The following is an 18,678-nucleotide window of genomic DNA, read 5'->3' as shown; positions in this document are numbered from 1 at the left end:
CTTAAAAGAAACCATCTATATACCGCATATAGAGCATATATATCTCCAAAAAAGCTAATGAAGATAACAGGCTTAGATCATTATTGCCCAAGATGCAAACTGCCTGCAGCTGACGACTATCATATGTTCATAGATTGTCCTGAGATAGTAAGTTACTGGGTCACGGTGCAAGAGTTTTTAGCTGATGTACTACATAAACAAATAGAAGTTACCCCAGGAATGATTCTGTTTGGATTGCATACAGACTATCATCTTAATGATCCAGCATCCAAATTTATTTTCTATGTGATTATCCTGGCAAGACGAGAGATATGTAGAGCCTGGAAAAACATAAACGCTCCCACTTTTACAGAGTGCTTGAAATATATAATCTATACTAGTGAATCTGATATGGCATGTGACAGTAAGAGTTATGGAAAAGTTTGGGCAGCCCTGGTTGCATGGCGGAATATGTAAAGAATATTCCAATGATTTCACCTGGGCACTGCTCGTTTGGTCCCTTCAAAATAACGCCGGGCTATCTGGCAGCGTGAAATGGAGTGGACGTTGAATGCAGTGGTTGTCTGAGGGTTTGAGCTTCTCCCTCTCTGCGCCGGTCTCGAATATCAGGGCTGGAATAGGTCGATCAGTGGAGAGAGGTTGTGGCCTCCCATCAGGAATGCCCATCTTGGTATATGAGGAATAAAAAAATAAAAAATAAAAAGTTGAAAAAGGTGCAGTTATCAACATCAAAATTGAAAGACAAACCGCAGAAACCCATCCAGCCTGACAAGTCATTGCTTGTTGTTGAGACAGAGAAGAAAATGAAGGTGCTAATTTAATGTTTGAAAAAGTAGCACTCCTTTGAGGAAGCTTTGGTTCCCTATAAACTGCCACATTCAGTGGCTATTAAATGTCCAAGGGAGAATACACAGTTCTTAAAACAAAAAATAAAGGTAGGACTGCATTATAAAACACCTCGAGAACAACAGGTCACAAAAGTACATTTTCATTCTACATCCTAATGAACACAGCCGGATATTCAAGTAGATTAGGACACAACATAGCAATACTGTTATACCAGTCACCATCAGATGATAGTGCAGTTTATAATTCTGATTGCGAGAGCAGCTGCAGTTTATGATCTGCAGTTTGAGCAAGAACAGGAAGGCTGTGTTTCCTCATTGAAACATGATGTCCTGTGCAGAAGAGAAGTTGGTTGTTACAAATGTTACAAAAGTATTGCAGGACAGTTCGGGGATGTTTTCCTGCTAATACAAGAGCTGTGAAACTAAGGATCGGCCGTATGTCAAATCACCTACGGACCCATATTTCACAATAGCATTAAATAACATGTGGATCCTGATTCTTTAATAGCTATGTTGTGTTAACAGAAATCTATATAGTGATGTATCACCATGCTGCACTGTATGGTTCCGGTACCATCATATGAAACACCCAAAAGGTGATGAGAGACTGCTTGCATCCAGTCTAACCACTACTATAACTGTGGGTAGCACTTCAACCCATTGTTCATTTGTTCCCCATGCTACCTCAGTTTGGGCCCAGCCATATTGAAATCAGTCTTTACTCTGTTCCTCACGGGAACAGTCCAGCCATACTGCCAATCCAGGTCCTCCCTGAAACAGAACACAAGCAACCCAGGACCGGTTTTGCCCTAGTTGTGAGCTTATCAACCAAAAACAAATCTAAGCAAAAAAAAACAAAACTCTATTTTTGTTTCGTAGATTTAAAAGCTGCCTTTGACAGCGTGGATTGGCAGCTTTTGTGGAACAAACTCAGACTGTGTAACATACCTGAAAGAACATCAGGAGGCATAATGCTATTCTACTCTGAAACTTGGCTAAGAGTGAAACTAGGCGACGGTTCCAAAATCTCGAGAAAAGTTAACCCTAATGAGGGTCTGAAACAAGGATACGTTCTGGCCCTGCATCTTTTCAATTTTCTTTTTGTCTGACTTATCGGAAAGGCTTAACGAGATGAATTCACAAACACCCAAGCTGTGTGCGCTAGCACTATCGCGTCTTTCTTACGCAGAGGATGTGGTTCTAATAAGTTCACCGAAGGTAGGCCTCCGAAGGCCACTTACAGGAAGGCTGGAATTTATATCTGTTAACAAATTAGAATTTAACACATCTAAAGCCAAAACAATGACCATCAGTAATCGTCCAAGCCCCAAGTTGAACATCTGGGGAGACGGTAAACCCCTGAAGGAAGTAACCTGTTATAAATACCTCAGGTTCTACGTTGATAACGGGCTGAATCACCAAAAACAAAAAAAAAGTGCATGTCACGGCAAACCAGTGTATTAACCTTTACTTTTATATCCCTGGCAAAAAAAATCGAGGGCCCATCCTATAACTCATTGCTCTCAGCAGTAACTACAAAAATGCTACCAACAATATCATATGCCAGCATCGCTCTACACGTCAAAGAGGGGAATGTACTGAATAAGCTGGTAGTGACCACATACAAATAAAAGTTTTTCAACTTCGACAGTTGATGGCACTCCGCTTCAGAAAGTTTCCATCAATAGCGGACCATCCAAGCTGGATATACAAAAGCCCTATGGCATGCCATCTCTGTAGCAGTAAAAAAGAAGACCTCCTACACTTAATGAGCATCTGCCCGAAACTACAGCCAGCACGAGTCATTCTATTAAGAAAATCTTTTATTGATAGAGGAATAAGGCCCTGTAGAGCTGCCATAATGAAAGGACTAGGACCAACAGATCCCCAAATGAACTGTAAGCGGCTCAATTTTTTCAGATTCCATGACCGAGCCTTGAAACCTGCAGTCTAGTTGAAGTTTTCAGGCATTCTACCCTCAACAAGGAACCTTGACTATGACGTGCGCAAACGAACTCCATTTATCAATTGATCAAAAAGTGCTAAGTACAAAAAGTTTGAAAATGGATAACTCCTTAGTGAATTTAAACTCCCCACTTTGGATTTATCTCATAGGTGCTGATTCTGCAATATACCACTCTTGTTGGTTTTAATTTGGAATTTTTTGCATGATACCTCTCGCATTGTGCAATGCTCCAATTCATTGAGTATGCAGTTTGTGGTTGTGGTTCCCGCTTGTAAATAGCTTTTTACTTCATTTTAATTTCTTTTCTTTGAATGCTCCATTAATATGTATTTGTACTGATGATGACCTTAAAATAATATAGATCAAAACGCCGTTGAAGCCCAGTCTTGGCTTACAGTTATAAGAAAGCATTGACTGCCATTTTCAGTTCCTTTTATTTGATTGGACGGATTTTTGCTTCAAAATTGTGTCTCCTTTTTGTCATTATTTTTTGTCTTACACTGTATATTATGTTATGAATTATGTTATTATGTTAGCACCATGGTTTTGTAAGTGTCTTCACATTTTGTTGTTGTAGTAAAGAATATATTTTTGTAATAAATTTTGTTAGGTTCCCCTCTTAAAATCTTTTTTTGTCCTCTTTTTTTTTTTTTTTTTGTGTTACTTTTCCATGTGATTAATGTGCATGTATTGTTGTCTGTAAATTTATTATTATTTTCCATATATAAACTTGAATATTGTTTATTTACCCCAGGCTTGGGTCTCTGGTTTATTATTGAGACACAAGCTTCATGCTCTGTTGTAATGCATTCTCCCATAACCAAAATGTACTAGTTGCCCTAAAACTATATGTTGATGATTCTCCTTTGCCCTGAACTGCACCAGGTGGGAGAGGCTTTAGTGCTGGAGGTCACCTCTTTTTTTTTTAGGTCGAGCCTAAGTAGGTCCTGCGCTTTCTCTTCGAGACATGCTGTATTCACTCTGTGAGCTGCCCCCCCCCCCCCACCATTGCTTTTGTATTCGTCCCTTCGATTCCAGTTCAAAAATGTTTGCTGGCTAGTGGTTAATCCTTCCTCTTTGTCCCTCTTTTTTATTTATTTGGTTTACTCCCGCAGAGCACCGTCCAATTACTGTTAACCTTACACATTGCTAAGCATCTTTGTTTGTTTGTTAGTGGGACTATTTTTTCTTTGATTCCTGCTCGTATCACTGTTTGCCCGTCCTTGGTGGTTCTGCTTCGGCGTCTGTCACTCAATCTCCCCATCCCTTTTATGGTCAGACGCTGTTTTCAAAATCGCCTCTTTAATTTTCTCTGACTTCAAAGTGTGAGTATTTCCCGCAAACCCCTCCAGTTTCACTGCATGTTGCTTTAGCGAGCCTCAGTCACCAGACGCTCAGCAGCCCAAACTTGCAGCACAGTTAAGGACAAGGCTTGGGCATTTTCTCTGATGCTTGTTTATATAATGTGAACTCGAGCGACCCCAGGGTGTTCGAGCGCTTTAAATGAGTGCTAGTTACATTACACCATGTTAGATTAATTTTGAGGGGCATTTTTATAGAGCACGAACTCGACTGACCCAAAGCTATTGAATCGCTTTACCAAGGTGCCAGTTACATTACACAAGGTCAGGTTAATTGTTTTTGTTTTTAGGTGCGCAGAGATTAAATGCCCCTGTTTATTCATTATTTCCCCTATACCTGGGAGCAGCATTCGTCCCTCCCATGTTGCTGCATGTCCATTCCGCTGCCTTTTCCTGTCACCGTCCTCCTCTCAGAGCTCTGCTTTCAAAGCACAATTTCTGCAGCTCCCCAGGGACTGTGACATATTTTGTTACATAAAGTGAACTTGAGCAACCCAGAGGTATTGGAGCGCTTTACATGAGTGCTAATTACATTACACAAGGGCAGATTAATTTTTTAGGGCATTTTTATAGAGCATGACCTCGACTGACCCAAAGGTATTGAAGTGCATTACAAAAGCGCCAGTTACATCACACAAGGTCAGGTGAATTTTATGCTTTTAAGTACTTGGAGATTCAGTGATGTCGAAGCCATCCCTGTTAGTTAATTTTTTTCCCCTACCTGACAAATGGGAGCGTTTCGTCGTTGTTGTTGCTGCTACGTTCAGTGCTCCTTTACCCAGGGGGCTGGGACAGAGGATGGGCCGGGGGCTTGCTGGTAAATGTATGATGCGAGCAGTGTTTTGAATGGAAAACTCTGGAGAAGGGTGTCCGGTGAATAGAGGCTGGGGGAGGAGGGGTGTGACGTCTCCACCATTGGAAAGTACTTCACTGCTTTTATTCATAGGCTGTACAATACTGTAGTGCTACAGTTGAACAGAATTTTATAGTGCTGTTGACTTGCATTGAGGCACTTGTCAATCTGTCTGTGCTGTAAAAAGCCTTGAGATGTGTCCATAAATGTTTCCGGAGGCAAGAATGTATTCCTGAATCGCTCTTCGTGGCCTAGTGTGTAGCTCTGCAATCCCTGGCAGCACAGCACCCAGTATAATGTGCTACATGGCTAAACACTTATAAGGACCCAAAGGTGAGACCTGTTGGCTATGCCAATGCTTGTTATTTGTATTGTTTACTGCCCCTTTAAGAGCTCCAAAGCCGGTGCAGCAGGAAGCAGAGACTGCTGCTTGGCTCAAGCCTGCCTCGCCCCTGACCTAGTTTCAGTCATTTGACATTTTCCTGCTGCCACTGTTGTTCACTGTTGGGCAGGCCTGTAATACTGCGACCCCACAGACGGCCTATGCTTGAGCGCCACTGAAGCAAGGTCTTCCTCTTTGTTCGTGTCCTAGAATGTTAGGCAAGATATTTCTTCATCATCCGAGTCTAGTTTCTAAATACTGTGCAATATGGATACGGCTTGAAACGCATGATGAAACGCATGACCCTTGTGAAGAATGTGTGGCTCCATCTTTAGACTTCTGTCTTGGTCTCCAGTGTTACTGGGCGCTTTCATGCCCTTGAGTAGCAGCATGCCCTACCAGACCCCCCCCCCCCCCCCCCCCCACGGCACCTTTCAGCATGAAGAAAGGGAACAGCAAAGATGTTTGTGAGAATAAAAGCTGTTACTTATCAATACCGGAGATTTGGGCTCTCAATACTGCTCGATGGACTGCACCAATATTGAATGTGATGAAACCGCGGTCCGTTTACGCAGTTTTTATTTCATGGCTTGACCTGTGCCCGCGCGCCTCGAGGTTCACCCCAGAAAAGCACACAAAGTGAAAGGATTGCTAAGCCCTTTGCGGTTTGTGCGTCTTTTAATCGCTCTTCCACTCCACAGGGCATTTTTCCAGCATCACCATGTGGGCTCTTTTCACGTTAGTCATCGCGCTTGCCTACGTTCTTCTTTGATTGCTAATTTTCTACTCCAGCAAGATTAACACCATTTTCCAGGATTTTTTTCTCTTTTAAATTTTTCGAATGACTAGATAGGAGAAGCTTCATGAACAAATGTATGTGTTCACGCTTTTAAAACTTCATATAACGTTAGATATTTCTTGTACTTTTTTGGTCACACGTTCTGCATTCAGATCTTTTGGGGTGGGGTGGTGTGTGTTTGTGTGTCTGTGCCCTCCACCCGCTCCCCCCGGCATTAGCTGAATCCTAACGCTTGGCCAGCTGTGAATTCTGATTGTGTTGGAACTAAAGTAAGAGGAAATTCCAAGAACAAGGAATTACAGTAGTCCAGTCATTACTGGACAACTGTTTTCCATTGATGACACCGAAACAAATGGATGATTTTTCTCAGTACATCAAGCATAAAAAACGAGCTGCAGTGAGCCTGTTGGTATGTTCTGTGAATGATTCAGGCAGTCAAAATGGTTACTCAAATAACTGCCTCGTGTGGGTAGTGAAAGGCTACCCAGCTTGCATCCCCACCTATAAGCTGCAAGAAGATTTTTCAAAGGTAAGTTTCTGTCTTAAACAAATTGAGTCATAAAGAATTTGCACACATCCAGCCAGAACCGAACGCATAGTCCCTTAAATTGATTCTTTTAAACATGGTACCATCCTCGGATCACTGAAGGATCAGTTAATTATTGTCGACGTCTGCAAAATATCAGAAGCCCAAGGTACTAATTAATGCACCATGGCAATAGCAAAGTCTCTACCGCATCACAGTCCTGCTTTGTAAGTAGGATGGTGGTAAGGTCTGAGATGATCTTAGTCCCAGTAGCGTCATCTGTGTTTTAATAGTGTTTAGTCATGTTGGAAATTATGCTGTTCGTTTACTTGCACCAGTAGACTCGTATAGATGCTAAAAAGAGCGAGAGGAACGAGCTGATGCATGCCATGAAGAAACTTTGCCCTGTAGTATTGAAATTACAGAATTCCTATTTTTCGATTGGTTTGCTGGAATGCTAACGGTGCACTGTGGGAAGTATCTGAAACCCTTGCTCACTCACCCTCTCTTTCAATTTGATTGGTTTGTCATAGTCTTCAGTGTTGTAGGCTCTAGTGAGCCAAGGAGCCATCTTCTAAAGTGATGAGGATGTTCCTGATGACAGAAGGCGCTGCATCTGTGCTTTCATCATTTTGAAGCTTAATGATCGGCTGTTGGCTAGACGTGGTGTTCATGAGCCTCTAAAGCAGTCTAGTCTCTTTGAGGTAGTATGGTTGTGATTGGCCAGCTTCTCAATAACGCCGTAGAGGAGCAGTGGTTTTCTGGAGGAAGGTGTTCATAACTGCCTTTTTTGAATACTGTGAGATGGAGTGATTCAGGTGGTTGTGGTATTGTGAGGGAGGTATTCTGAAGAATTGTTACGTGATGCTGAACCTGGTCTTCGATTGGTAGCTTTGATAGTTTATTCTTGAGAATGGCGGGTTCGCATTTATTATGATGCGCCCATACGTCAGTGGAATAAAGGTAATTGGCAATGTGTGCAGGCTGTAGCCTTAAATTGGATTACTGTAATCCACAAAAGCTGCTTTCAGTACATCTCTTGTATCTTTTTCTTAATTCTACTAATTGTAGGGGGATGCCCTGCTAGTGACTCTTTAGCTGATAGTGTTGCCTGAACCAGAATGTGTTTATATTGACTGGCAGGAAATGAGTTCTTGGATTCGCAGTAGTATGTTGATTTGGTGATTGTTTGAAAGTAGCTAATAGTCACTTAGAAAACTTGACCATCTGGTTTCTTGGCCAGGCCCAGCATTGCAGTCTGAGCCTCGCTCGTCTGTTTCATATTCCATTAGTTTAACATTCAGGTCTTTAATTGTAGGACAGCTCTAGAATAAGTATAGGATTTGTTATTCTTACTTTGTAAAATTATTGTGAATAAATAATGAAGTGCTTCTTTTTTCAAATGATTTCATGAGGTTTGCACCGAATTTAGAGTGAGGAAATCCTGCAGTTGATAATACTCTTTTTGACATGTTTTTCTCCCCTTAGGGTGTATGCGAGGAAATGCGATATGAAGAGATTCAGGAAAACTTTCCCCTGGAATTTGCATTGAGAGATCAAGACAAATACAGATACCGGTATCCAAAAGGAGAGGTGCGTGTCCGAGTTTTTATCAGTGTACCCCTGATATGTTTTCCTTCTGTGTCAAAATGTTGCCTTCATTGCATGCACGGTTTATGTTCTTTCAGGAGGCAGCAAGAGATCTTTTATATAGTCATATTCTTTGCCAATATTGTGTTCATTTGAAAAGCCTAGCACCAGATGCCATTGAGGGGTCTTAAGGAGCTTTAAATTGATTGAGGGAAAACACCTGAGTGATCTGCCAGAACTGGATTAGTTAGTCCTGATAGTCAGAAGAGTAGAACATGGCTTTGTTTAGAAGACTTTATCTGTGTCTGTCCTGGTGTTCATTCCGATAAGAGACAGGCGGTGTGCCTGCACTGATGATCATGAGCAGCATCTGAAATCTGCACATGATCTCCGATTCATCTAGACGGGCAAAATCAGGCAGCATCTCCGCAGATGCACCTTCTCTTCGCGTGATATCTTGCCTTTTATCGTAAAGGGGATTGTTTTATGATTAACATTCGTCGCCTGCACCTCTGTTAGAGTACAAGAAAAGTAACGTTTGGGATAGAATGTTTCAGTTTGTTTTTAATAAGCAGGTCTCCTATAATAGCAATTTTTCTCTTGGCCTCTTCATTTATTATTGCACCCGTATCTTTTTGGGTAATTGAGTCCCCACCCCTTACGGATTTTTTTTTTAAGATATACATCTATATAACCCTTCTGCCTATGTAGCACATTGTGTATCCCTTGAGTACTGGTAATATTTGGATTGGAGGTTAAGCATAAATGACATTAACATGTAACTTTACGTTGCCCTCCCATTCACCATGCTCCGCCGCAGTTGCGTAAGCTGGAAATCAGGTTTAGCCTTTTATTTACTATTTCACCAAGCAGTTGTTAACACAAGTGGTTTCCTCCACTCCAAGGGCCAGCAGTCCGCTTCATGTTTCAATCTGTAATCTTGAACATATTTATAATGTTTTGACTTACTCAAACTTTTCCAAAAGCAGCTGTCAGAAATGCAATAAGCCCCTACCGTGCAAGTCAATGCAGTAGCCTCCCACACCAGTTTCAGAACATTCAAGTGCTCCCTTCCCAGGTGGGTTCCATGTCCACCCCCTAACGGTTCCAGAGGTGCCTTGTCTTTCTATTGTGTCGCCTCTAGAGTCAGTCCTTATGCTACTTTTCTGTATAAGTCTTTATTACTAGTTGGCTATCCGACCATCTCGAGGTCTCCTTCTGACAAGTGATTGTCTGCTTCCCTTTCCTACCACTATAACTGAGAGTGCGATGGCCTTAGTGGTTTCATGTGGAGCAACGTTACCTGTGATAGGTACAGGATCAGGAGAATTTTGCACATCTGAAAATAATTTAGTTGTATGGCTTTAATGTTTATTACCAGGGCTCTTTCTCTTGTTTAAAGGAATATTGATTTGATAATATTTCCTTCAGAGTAGCTTTACCACTCCACCTCATGCGCCCCGTGATTACCGGTCTTTGTAAGAGCTGGGGTTTAGATCACTTGTAAGAAGCATTGGCAACGCCCATAGGTCTGGCTTATAAGTGAAAGTGCCTCTTCTGTCACCGGTGAGTGTAGACACTCCGTAACAGTAACTATTAAATGTTATCTGCCACAACATATCAAGGGCATCTTCCATTGTGTCTAGGATGGGCACCAGCATACTAGAAATGAGTATTCTGTGCACGGCGGACCATCAGGTGCTGGGGTTTCTATCAGAGATGGTCTCCAACTTCCACCAAGCACACACTCGTGTTTTTTCTTTTTATGCTCTTCTCCACTTCTCTCAGATCCCGAACTCGTCTGCTTCCATGGCATTAAAGTCCCACCTCCCAATTTGAAGTCTCTCCTTCCCCAAACTATGACCTTTTCGGTTAGGCACTGCACATTTATTATTGGTGGGGCTGATAGCCCTGGGACTTCGGCAGCCACCGTGCTGCTCCACATGCACCGTGACTTACTGTGTTGAAGGTCTCACACCATCTGTCCCACCCTGTGTGTGTGTGAGCACAGCATCTTTCTCCATTGGCTGACTGGCTTTTGGGACGCGGGAGTATAGTGCACTGAAAGAGCTGAAGGCCTGAGGGTCGTTCATTCCTTGTTATCATAGCGCTTGGTATACCGAATTTTAAAACCCTAGTCTGCATTTGTGTCCTCGGAGCTTCTAACAATATTCATATGGGGTGCTGAGCAGCTCCTGATCTAGGGGTGACTGCTCAGCAGGTAGAAGCCTATGAAAGGGTCCTGGCCTTGGTCATCTCGTTGTTTTTCTGTTGCTATGATGAGCAAGTGACCGTTGGAAATTGTCTACAGCTGTGTAGACGTGCAGCGATAATTTTTTGATAACCATCCTATGTATACAGTCACTTAACTGATTCATGTAGAAGTTGAGTTCACTTAAATCACCTGAACAGCTGTTGTGATGTTTTCATAAGTGAAATGAACCATAAAATTGAACTCAAACACTTCGATAAGATCAACAGTGTCCGTATTGATGATCAGGCCGCATGAAAGAGTACTTGTTCACCGTATACCAAATGACTAACCAGAAAGGGATTTGCTGCTTTTCGTTGCCTTCTGACTCCTCCTTGTTCTTGCTTTCAGTCCTACGAAGATCTTGTGCAGAGATTGGAGCCCGTGATCATGGAGCTGGAGCGCCAGGAGAACGTGCTGGTTATTTGCCACCAGGCTGTAATGCGATGTCTGCTCGCCTACTTTCTGGACAAGCCGGCGGGTAAGTATCTGAAAGTTTCAGGGAGTAATGTCTGCAGTCCTCCTGTGCGACTCGCAAATTGGGATGTATAACAGTGTCTCAGACACTGTTTATGATTCCTAATGGGGTTCCATGCCTCATGAATATTATTGAGATGTAATTTGCGACCCCATTTGGAATGGCTCACACTCCCAGGAATGGTGGCCTGCTGGGGTAGGTGGTAAACTGTGAGTGTTTTGCAGCAGCAAAATAATTGTACATTGTATGGTGACTCGCTACTAGGAAGGGATGCCCCTTCCTAATATCGGGAGCCGTAAATACTATTTTGCGCGTCAGCGACTCGCAAAATAGCATTTGTACATACCATTACCCTTTTTAGCAGCCGCAAACATGCTCTGATACCTTTGAGTCGAGTTTGCTTAGGGCCTATAGTGAAAACATTCCAGTTGCTAGAGTTTTTCCTGATCACCAAGACCAATCCACAGTTCGCGTGTTGTAGGAGACATTAAAAGAAATGCACATCGGCATTGGTAGCTATCGAGTCCACCTCTTAAGAAATCTACCCTCCTCAGTCCATGTGGGTGGGTCCTCTGGTCCAGGCCTCATGTTTTTGGACTCAAGTTTGTGACCGCACTGTCCTCTCCTTTATTTCCTGGAGGGTTAAGATAAGTAGGGATTCCTGGGCCCCAGAATAGGACCTCAGTGGGAGTATGTTTTTAAAGGGCAACATGTCATTTCCTCACCTAGGCCTGGGTGTAGGAGAGGGATTCCCAATTCTCCTCTCTGGCCATCCACTCAATGTAACTGGATTGGTCGTTGTCGTAGTACTTTGATTAAATAAGTCGTGCTCTGATCTCGATTCTTCGGTTCCTACACCCCCTTTATGATTCTGGCTGTTATATTTTTATTCTTGTTCCACTTGCTCAATAATTAAAAGAAGCAAAAACCATCATCATATCTAATTTGGTATTTAAAGAGAACCAAATGAATGTTTCATCTGAAATTTAAATCGACCCACATTGGGGCTGCAAAGGTTCACGTGTCGTTCAAAGCTCCTTATCCAGAGAGATTAATTCTGTGTTGAAGAATCCATCTGAAAGTTGATGCGCACCTGATGTCCACGGCAGCAGCCAGTGGCACAGAGCACCTTATCTCTCTCGTTGAGTGTTCCGATTACCTGGCTTGCCATGGCTTTTATGATACATAACTTCACTGTGAAACCGCTGGATTACGTAAAGTTCACTTACGCTGATATTTCAGTAAACTACGTTTCCTTTATACACCAATATCCGGTGTTCATACTTTGAATACTCTGAAAATTAGGCTCTTGTTGCCAACTTCTCAGCTCTTGCACTGCTGTCGGCCACTAGAATTATTTGTACTTTGGCGCCACCTGCAGATAAGCTGCGGAAATGTTGGAAATGTGAACGGAAAGCTATAAAGTCAAGCTAGCATACATCAGTGGTTGTTCGTGACTTCTTGTCACCTAGACATGTACTAGTCCTGGGATTTCTTTTGATTACTAGTAACTTTTCATGGGTGTTAGTACCGACTGCGTTTTAAGGTGAATCCAGATCTCAACTTCATGTGGCTATAGGTTTTATCAAAAGGACTGGAACTGCAGCAGATTGTGCCTAGGTACCATGGAGCAAGCTTTATTACTGTTGTAGAACAGGGAAAAATAATATATTTTTCACTCAAAACATAAAATTAAAAAAAATATTTTTAGACGAAGCAAACGCTCCTTGTTGATTTTGACGAAAGCCTCAACTACAGTAGCAGCAAGAATAACTTTGTTTTCTGTGCTTCTGATATCACAAAAGTGGAGTTTACAAAAAAAGGGCCTGGTGGGTAGGTCCCACATGGACTGGCTATGCTGCCCTGGGCCGGGCCAAGAACCTTTTTAAATGGCGGCCATTCACCCTTTTAAAAATTGAGCCCCCAGGGGAGTCCGCCGTAGTTTGTTTGGGGAGGATGATGTGCGCCCAATCGTCCCAGAGCCTTGCAAATGCTTTGGGGATCCCATCCCCTGGGGTCGATTCGATTTCTAGATTATGGTGAGCGGGGTGTGCGACCTGCCCCGAGCCTTGCAAAACCCTGGTGAGTCTTCCCCAGTGGCCGGGATTTACATTTTCGGAAAGGGTGTGTGCAAAATGCTGCTTTTGCCCAGGTGGGAGCAAAGTTAAAGATGGCCGGCTCCCACCAGCACCACAATAGGTGCTGGTTGGGGAGCCGGCTGAGGCAGCAAGGGCATAGGGGCCCACCTGCACCTCCAATTAATTAGTAAGTCGTGGGTGCCCTTTGTGGCCATCGTGGCACCTTATTTTAAAGAAAAAGGCCGGCACCTGCCGGCATTTGGTCGGGGTGCTGGTGGGGAGCCAGCAGGGGCAACCAGGCAAGTGTGCAAGTTATTAGGTTGATGACTTTATAGAGCGCACATAGGGTCTTTGCCACCTTGACCTAGTGTCCTTGTCCTAGTGGCCTGCCGTCATTACCCAAATACCCACTGTCCCAGAGACTGTCTCCATTCACAAGTCTTCAGCTCCCAGCAAAGCCTTAACTCTTCCCTAGCCAACTCCCCCTCCGAGCCACCATAACCCTGAATGTAGGTCTTTGAAAAATGCAGTTGAACTGTTGTCAGGGAGTGTCAGACAGGGAACCCTTGTGAGAGGTCAAGGTGATGGGATGGGGAAACACAAATGATGGATGGGGTTACAGGGTGATATACAATTCCTTCTATCAGAATAATGTACTGTTCACTGTGCACAGAACTAATGTGCATTTCTTCTGCAATTTTCTAGAGGAGCTGCCTTACCTGAAATGCCCGCTGCACACTGTCCTACAACTCACTCCTGTGGCTTATGGTGAGTAGACTGTGTTTAACCAAGCGTTCAGTGTATGTTGCATATATTTGTGCATTGTTTGTAGCAGACATGGGCCTCGTAGATGAAACACAGTGCCAAGCCCAACTTCTCTCTTAGTGCATGTGCCTACTTTTACCACCCAAGCAAAATAATGTGCAATTGTAAGGTTTCTGCTTGTTCATATTTTCTGTTTTTGCTTGCAAGTAATTGATCTCATCTCAACCACTCACAGCTATGACTGTAATTAAACTTAGTCAGTTACTGGGACTGATTTAGCAATTGGGGCAGAAACATACCTCTTATCCCTTTGGTAGAAATGATACAAGAGCTAGTCACAGGAGACGCAAGGCTGTCTCGGTAAGCTTTTGGTCTTCATTTACTCATTTTTCAAGTATTTTGTTCAGCAATACCATTTTACGTATTCCTCTGGTTTGTGAGAGGACGACAACAAAGGCAACTAATAAGCTGGACGAAAACATGAGTTCCAAATTAAGACTGCAAAGTTAGTAATCTTACTATATAATATTGTGGCATACCACCAGCTATCCTGGGACACTGCATGTGCTCTTTGGATGTGAGGGAACGTAGAGTCACACTTAGGGAAGGAACCTGGGTACTGGCACACAGTGAGGGACAATGTATCACTGAAGCCGCAAGTCCTGCATCCATTGAACACTCTGGGTTTAGTGGTGTTAGACTAGTGATTTGCCAGCTTAGGGGTCATTGCTGCAGGTATGTTACAGGCTCTATCTGACCTAAATGCATATAGTTTCCCCTGAAAACTATGGCGAGAATTGGTGTTAAATGTATAGTGTAATCCTCTGTCGGCTGGAATCTTTCTCATTAGGCTCTTTATGGGTGCTCTGGATATTAAAGTGGATTATAGAATTTGTGCCCAGTCAACCGTGACCAAATTTCCTACGAATCCCAGTGTTCACGGACTAACATTAAACAAACGGGAGAAGAAGGTTAAAGGAGAGGAACAGCTAAGCTACAGTTAGGCTGTGAGATGACGATGATGCATGCACTGGAGGCTTATTGATGGACTTTCTCGTACCCAGAGAGCCAGAAAGAAAGTGGGAAATTTCCATCCGTCTAAGAAAATGTTTGAGCATCAGGATGCCAACTGATGCAGCCTGCATGCATCAACCCTGCTTCCTTATTGTATGTTGCATGGCAGAGGGGATGCTTTTCTTGTCCACCTGCCTACGACCCCCCTAAATCCCTGCCTAAGTGATGTGTTTACTGGCTGGTCTGCAAGCACCCTGGGAAGGCAATGGTAGGTGGGAAGCAGAGGGACTTCCTTTGTGGAGGAACAAGCCCCTTTCTTGAACTGTTCTGTGTACCTGGCAGAGGGAGTTACTTGTAAATGCGGGCACAGAGCATGCATGAATAACTGTACTTGATGCACAGTCAAGCTTCTCTTGCGGGGCTTGTGAACAGGTAATGCCAGGCTTTCGGTCTGTGACTAGCAGCATATATTGGGTGGGTATAAGGGGCTGCTCTTGATGTTTCCCTCTTCCATTTCAACTAAAGTCTGACCCTCACTTTCAGTGCACCTATGCCCATCCCATTTCTTAAACTAATCAGCTGAGATCACTTGTAGGTAACCACCCCTTCCATGCCATTTTAATCACCAACTTAGATCATTTAAATCAGAACAGCCAATCACATGAGGCCAAACTATGTCCTCTGAGAGTAGGATAAGTATGCACTGGTATGAGCTGTGAATATACAGACACTTCACATGTGCTCACTGTTCATACTTTCCACCACCACTGCAATAATTCAACCCCAGTGGTGATACAGTGCCTTAGAAGTAACATTCCTGTGAATTTAGGTTGTAGACTATACCTGTTTGATGATTTAATTGTAGATTATATTTCCATTTTCAGGTTTTCGATGCTAAACAAGCATCGATATTCCATCTACATAAACCACTACCCCCTACTCTTTGCAAATCAAATGTAATAGGTATTAGGTGAATAATTTGTAAGTGTTGCCTTAGTCACTATTTGTGACCACGTTGCTCATCTGCTGAATTGTGCATACATTGAGAATGTTCCTTTACGTTTGCCTCACTGGTCACTTTCCTTTTACACTTTTTTGCACAGATCCTTAAGTTTACATTTGGGTGTGTTCTTATTCCATGCAACTGACAAATTATTAACTGAAATTGTGTTTCTAGGTTGTAAAGTGGATGTCGTCAATCTGAATGTTGAAGCGGTGAACACACACCGAAATAGGCCTGAGGTAGGTCATGAATGTTTCTTTACAAAAATAACAGATAAGGGACATGATGTTTGGTAATCCTGAAATTTTATGAAAAGCTCAAGTGTTTCATGCAACCTGATTTGCACATTTACGCCGAGGGTAAGTCCTGTTTTCACAAATAAGCTCAGACACTAAAAGTCATTATGACGAATGCTTGAAAGGCAGAGATGCAGTCTGTTTACAAGTTTCTGGGGTGCACGGCGGACACCATTTTCCAATCCACATTATTACTCCAAAACCTTTCTTGACCATGTGATCATAGGGTAAATCAGTCCAAAGCTAGAAATATTGTTTTTCAAAAGGTGTTTCTTTCCTTTAACAGGGCTCCCAAAAAGATACTGAATCTAGAGTAAAATGCACTTTAGGTGTCCATGTATTGAGTGTTAAAATTCCTCACCATAATCGATAGCACACGCCAGAGCTGGCCCACTCTGTTCTAAACAGCCTCAGTATATTCTACATAAAAGACTAGAAAACACTGATTTGTTCCTTGAAATCCCGTCCTTCAAGAAGTAAAAGACTCTGAATGAATATCTGCTATTTCAACATCCCCACGCACCGGGGCAAATTATTTCAACTTGGAAAGTCTGCAGACTGTAAAATGTCATTATTCAACCTTGTTCTGTGCATGGTTTATAGTAGGTCGCCCTACTTTCACGGTTTTAACCGCTTTGTAGATTGGTACAGCATATTATCCACATTGTGTTACAATGGTTTGCTCATTGTCTCTGAAGCATGCTTAGCTATTTTTTACATAGCACCTATACTTTTACCTTTAATCACCCTTTCCACCACACAATGGAAAACCTCTAATAAACAAGAGAAACAAAGAGCACACCATTATTTAAAGCCATAATTATAAAATCTAGCCGATGGAACACAGTTTTGTTTGTTTTTGTTTTAATGGGTTTTCAAGCACTCTGCACATTATTTTAGATGCAATGAGACATGTGGCTTTTTTTGAGTCGGGCAGCCAACTCCTAGGAGAAAGACGCAATATCCTATATTCTCTTATCCTAGCGTCTACATAAGTGTTCACATGGTCTCTATATTTTCTCCACCCTTTTACTCACCTCCACCTCTTTGACCAACCCACCAGATCGATGGCATCACCACGCCCATGGATAATTCAGCTTTACTGGCCTTAGAACTCAGCAGGAACAAATTTGAATGCTCAAACGGGCAATATATTTCTACCAACCCATTAATTATATCTGTCCAAGTCTTGCCTAAATTAACCTCCTTAATCTTTTCTACCTCACAGGAAAGAGACACTACTAGTCTTTCACCTGCTACCCCCTGTCTGGCCAGTGAAGTCCTGTTTACAGTCGTCTGTGTGATCGAGCACCCTACCTCTCACTTCCATATTGGCCTGACCGGCAAGTTCATCTGTTGCAACCTGCAGAATAATTACCCTCATATCCCACCCCTCCATCAGTCACCACCTTAGACAGAACACTCAAAAGAGCAATCACAGGTGAAACTGACTGCATACTCTTTGTACAGGCAAGAATTCAGAAAGGGGGACCTCTATAATATTTTCACCCAAACTCCCAAGAGGTCCACTGAATAGACTGTTCTCTATCGCCGTCATATTTACTGGGTAATATTAATATCAGACTGCACTCAGAAACACTTTACCTGCACTTTAACCAGGGGGAGATCCTCAAGCAAGTATACCGTTCCCATATGTGATCCACTCTACTAACAGACACCATAACAGCCCTTCTCTTCATCGCTGAAGTCATGACAGGTGGATTGGTCTTAAGATTCAACCTGCTCTGCCTCCATCCTGCTCATCTCCTGACCATCCCACACAGCAATGCCTTTCCAGATGCCCTCTTAGATTTCACCTCAGACATTATCATTGACCACCAAAACATAGGAATTCTCAGTGACCTCAACCCCTGGTTAAAAACAAGCAAAGGTTGCTGCATACTTCATCACTCCTGTCTAACCTTCAAACGCTTCATCTCCATCAATTAGGCTCTGGAACAAATCTTGATACAATTATAGTTCTCTCAATAACAGGAAATACCTCCACACGGAGTGAGCATAGCATCGGCCTCTATCTCAGCCGTCCTGTCACATCTATCTCCCACTGACCTAGACACACACATTGACCATGACTAAAATAGAGCTTGACTAATTTTGTTACAAACTGTCTGCTAAACGACTATTGGACCAACTAATGACTTTTAATCACCGCCAAGGAGAAACCCCAGCCAAGCAGATGCATGTTTAGTCTGTCGAGCGATAACCATGTGACTTCACAAAGGCTAGGAAAATCCTACATATAATCAATATTTAATCCTGCCCATTCATATGACAATGTGTGCCTCACCAGTGTATGAACTACCTGCAATGCGGTTCTTCCTTTTGAATTCAAGCTTTGAATAAAATGAACTATGCCCAAATGGACTAATTGAATTTAAAATTTGCCTATTGACTTTTAGAAGCACTACCATTTGGTGTGCAGGCATTGTTGGTATTCTATTTTGGAA

General features: G+C 42.7%; 1 protein-coding gene across 4 annotated transcripts in view; it reads left to right on the top strand.

The window, feature by feature from the left end:
* Positions 1–18,678, top strand: part of PFKFB4 (6-phosphofructo-2-kinase/fructose-2,6-biphosphatase 4) — a 261,428-nt gene that overhangs the window by 228,119 nt on the left and 14,631 nt on the right. For all 4 annotated transcript variants that reach the window (XM_085624550.1, XM_085624551.1, XM_085624552.1 and 1 more), the window contains exons 10-13: positions 8,224–8,328; positions 10,928–11,057; positions 13,838–13,900; positions 16,089–16,153. In XM_085624550.1, the coding sequence (XP_085480676.1) occupies positions 8,224–8,328; positions 10,928–11,057; positions 13,838–13,900; positions 16,089–16,153 (363 nt within the window). The remainder of the gene's footprint in view (positions 1–8,223; positions 8,329–10,927; positions 11,058–13,837; positions 13,901–16,088; positions 16,154–18,678) is intronic.

Source organism: Triturus cristatus, chromosome 9 (genome assembly GCF_964204655.1).
Source record: "Triturus cristatus chromosome 9, aTriCri1.1, whole genome shotgun sequence".
NCBI lineage: Eukaryota > Metazoa > Chordata > Amphibia > Caudata > Salamandridae > Triturus > Triturus cristatus.
The sequence above is the reverse complement of the archived record's forward strand: the minus strand, read 5'-3'. Positions and strand labels throughout refer to the sequence as shown.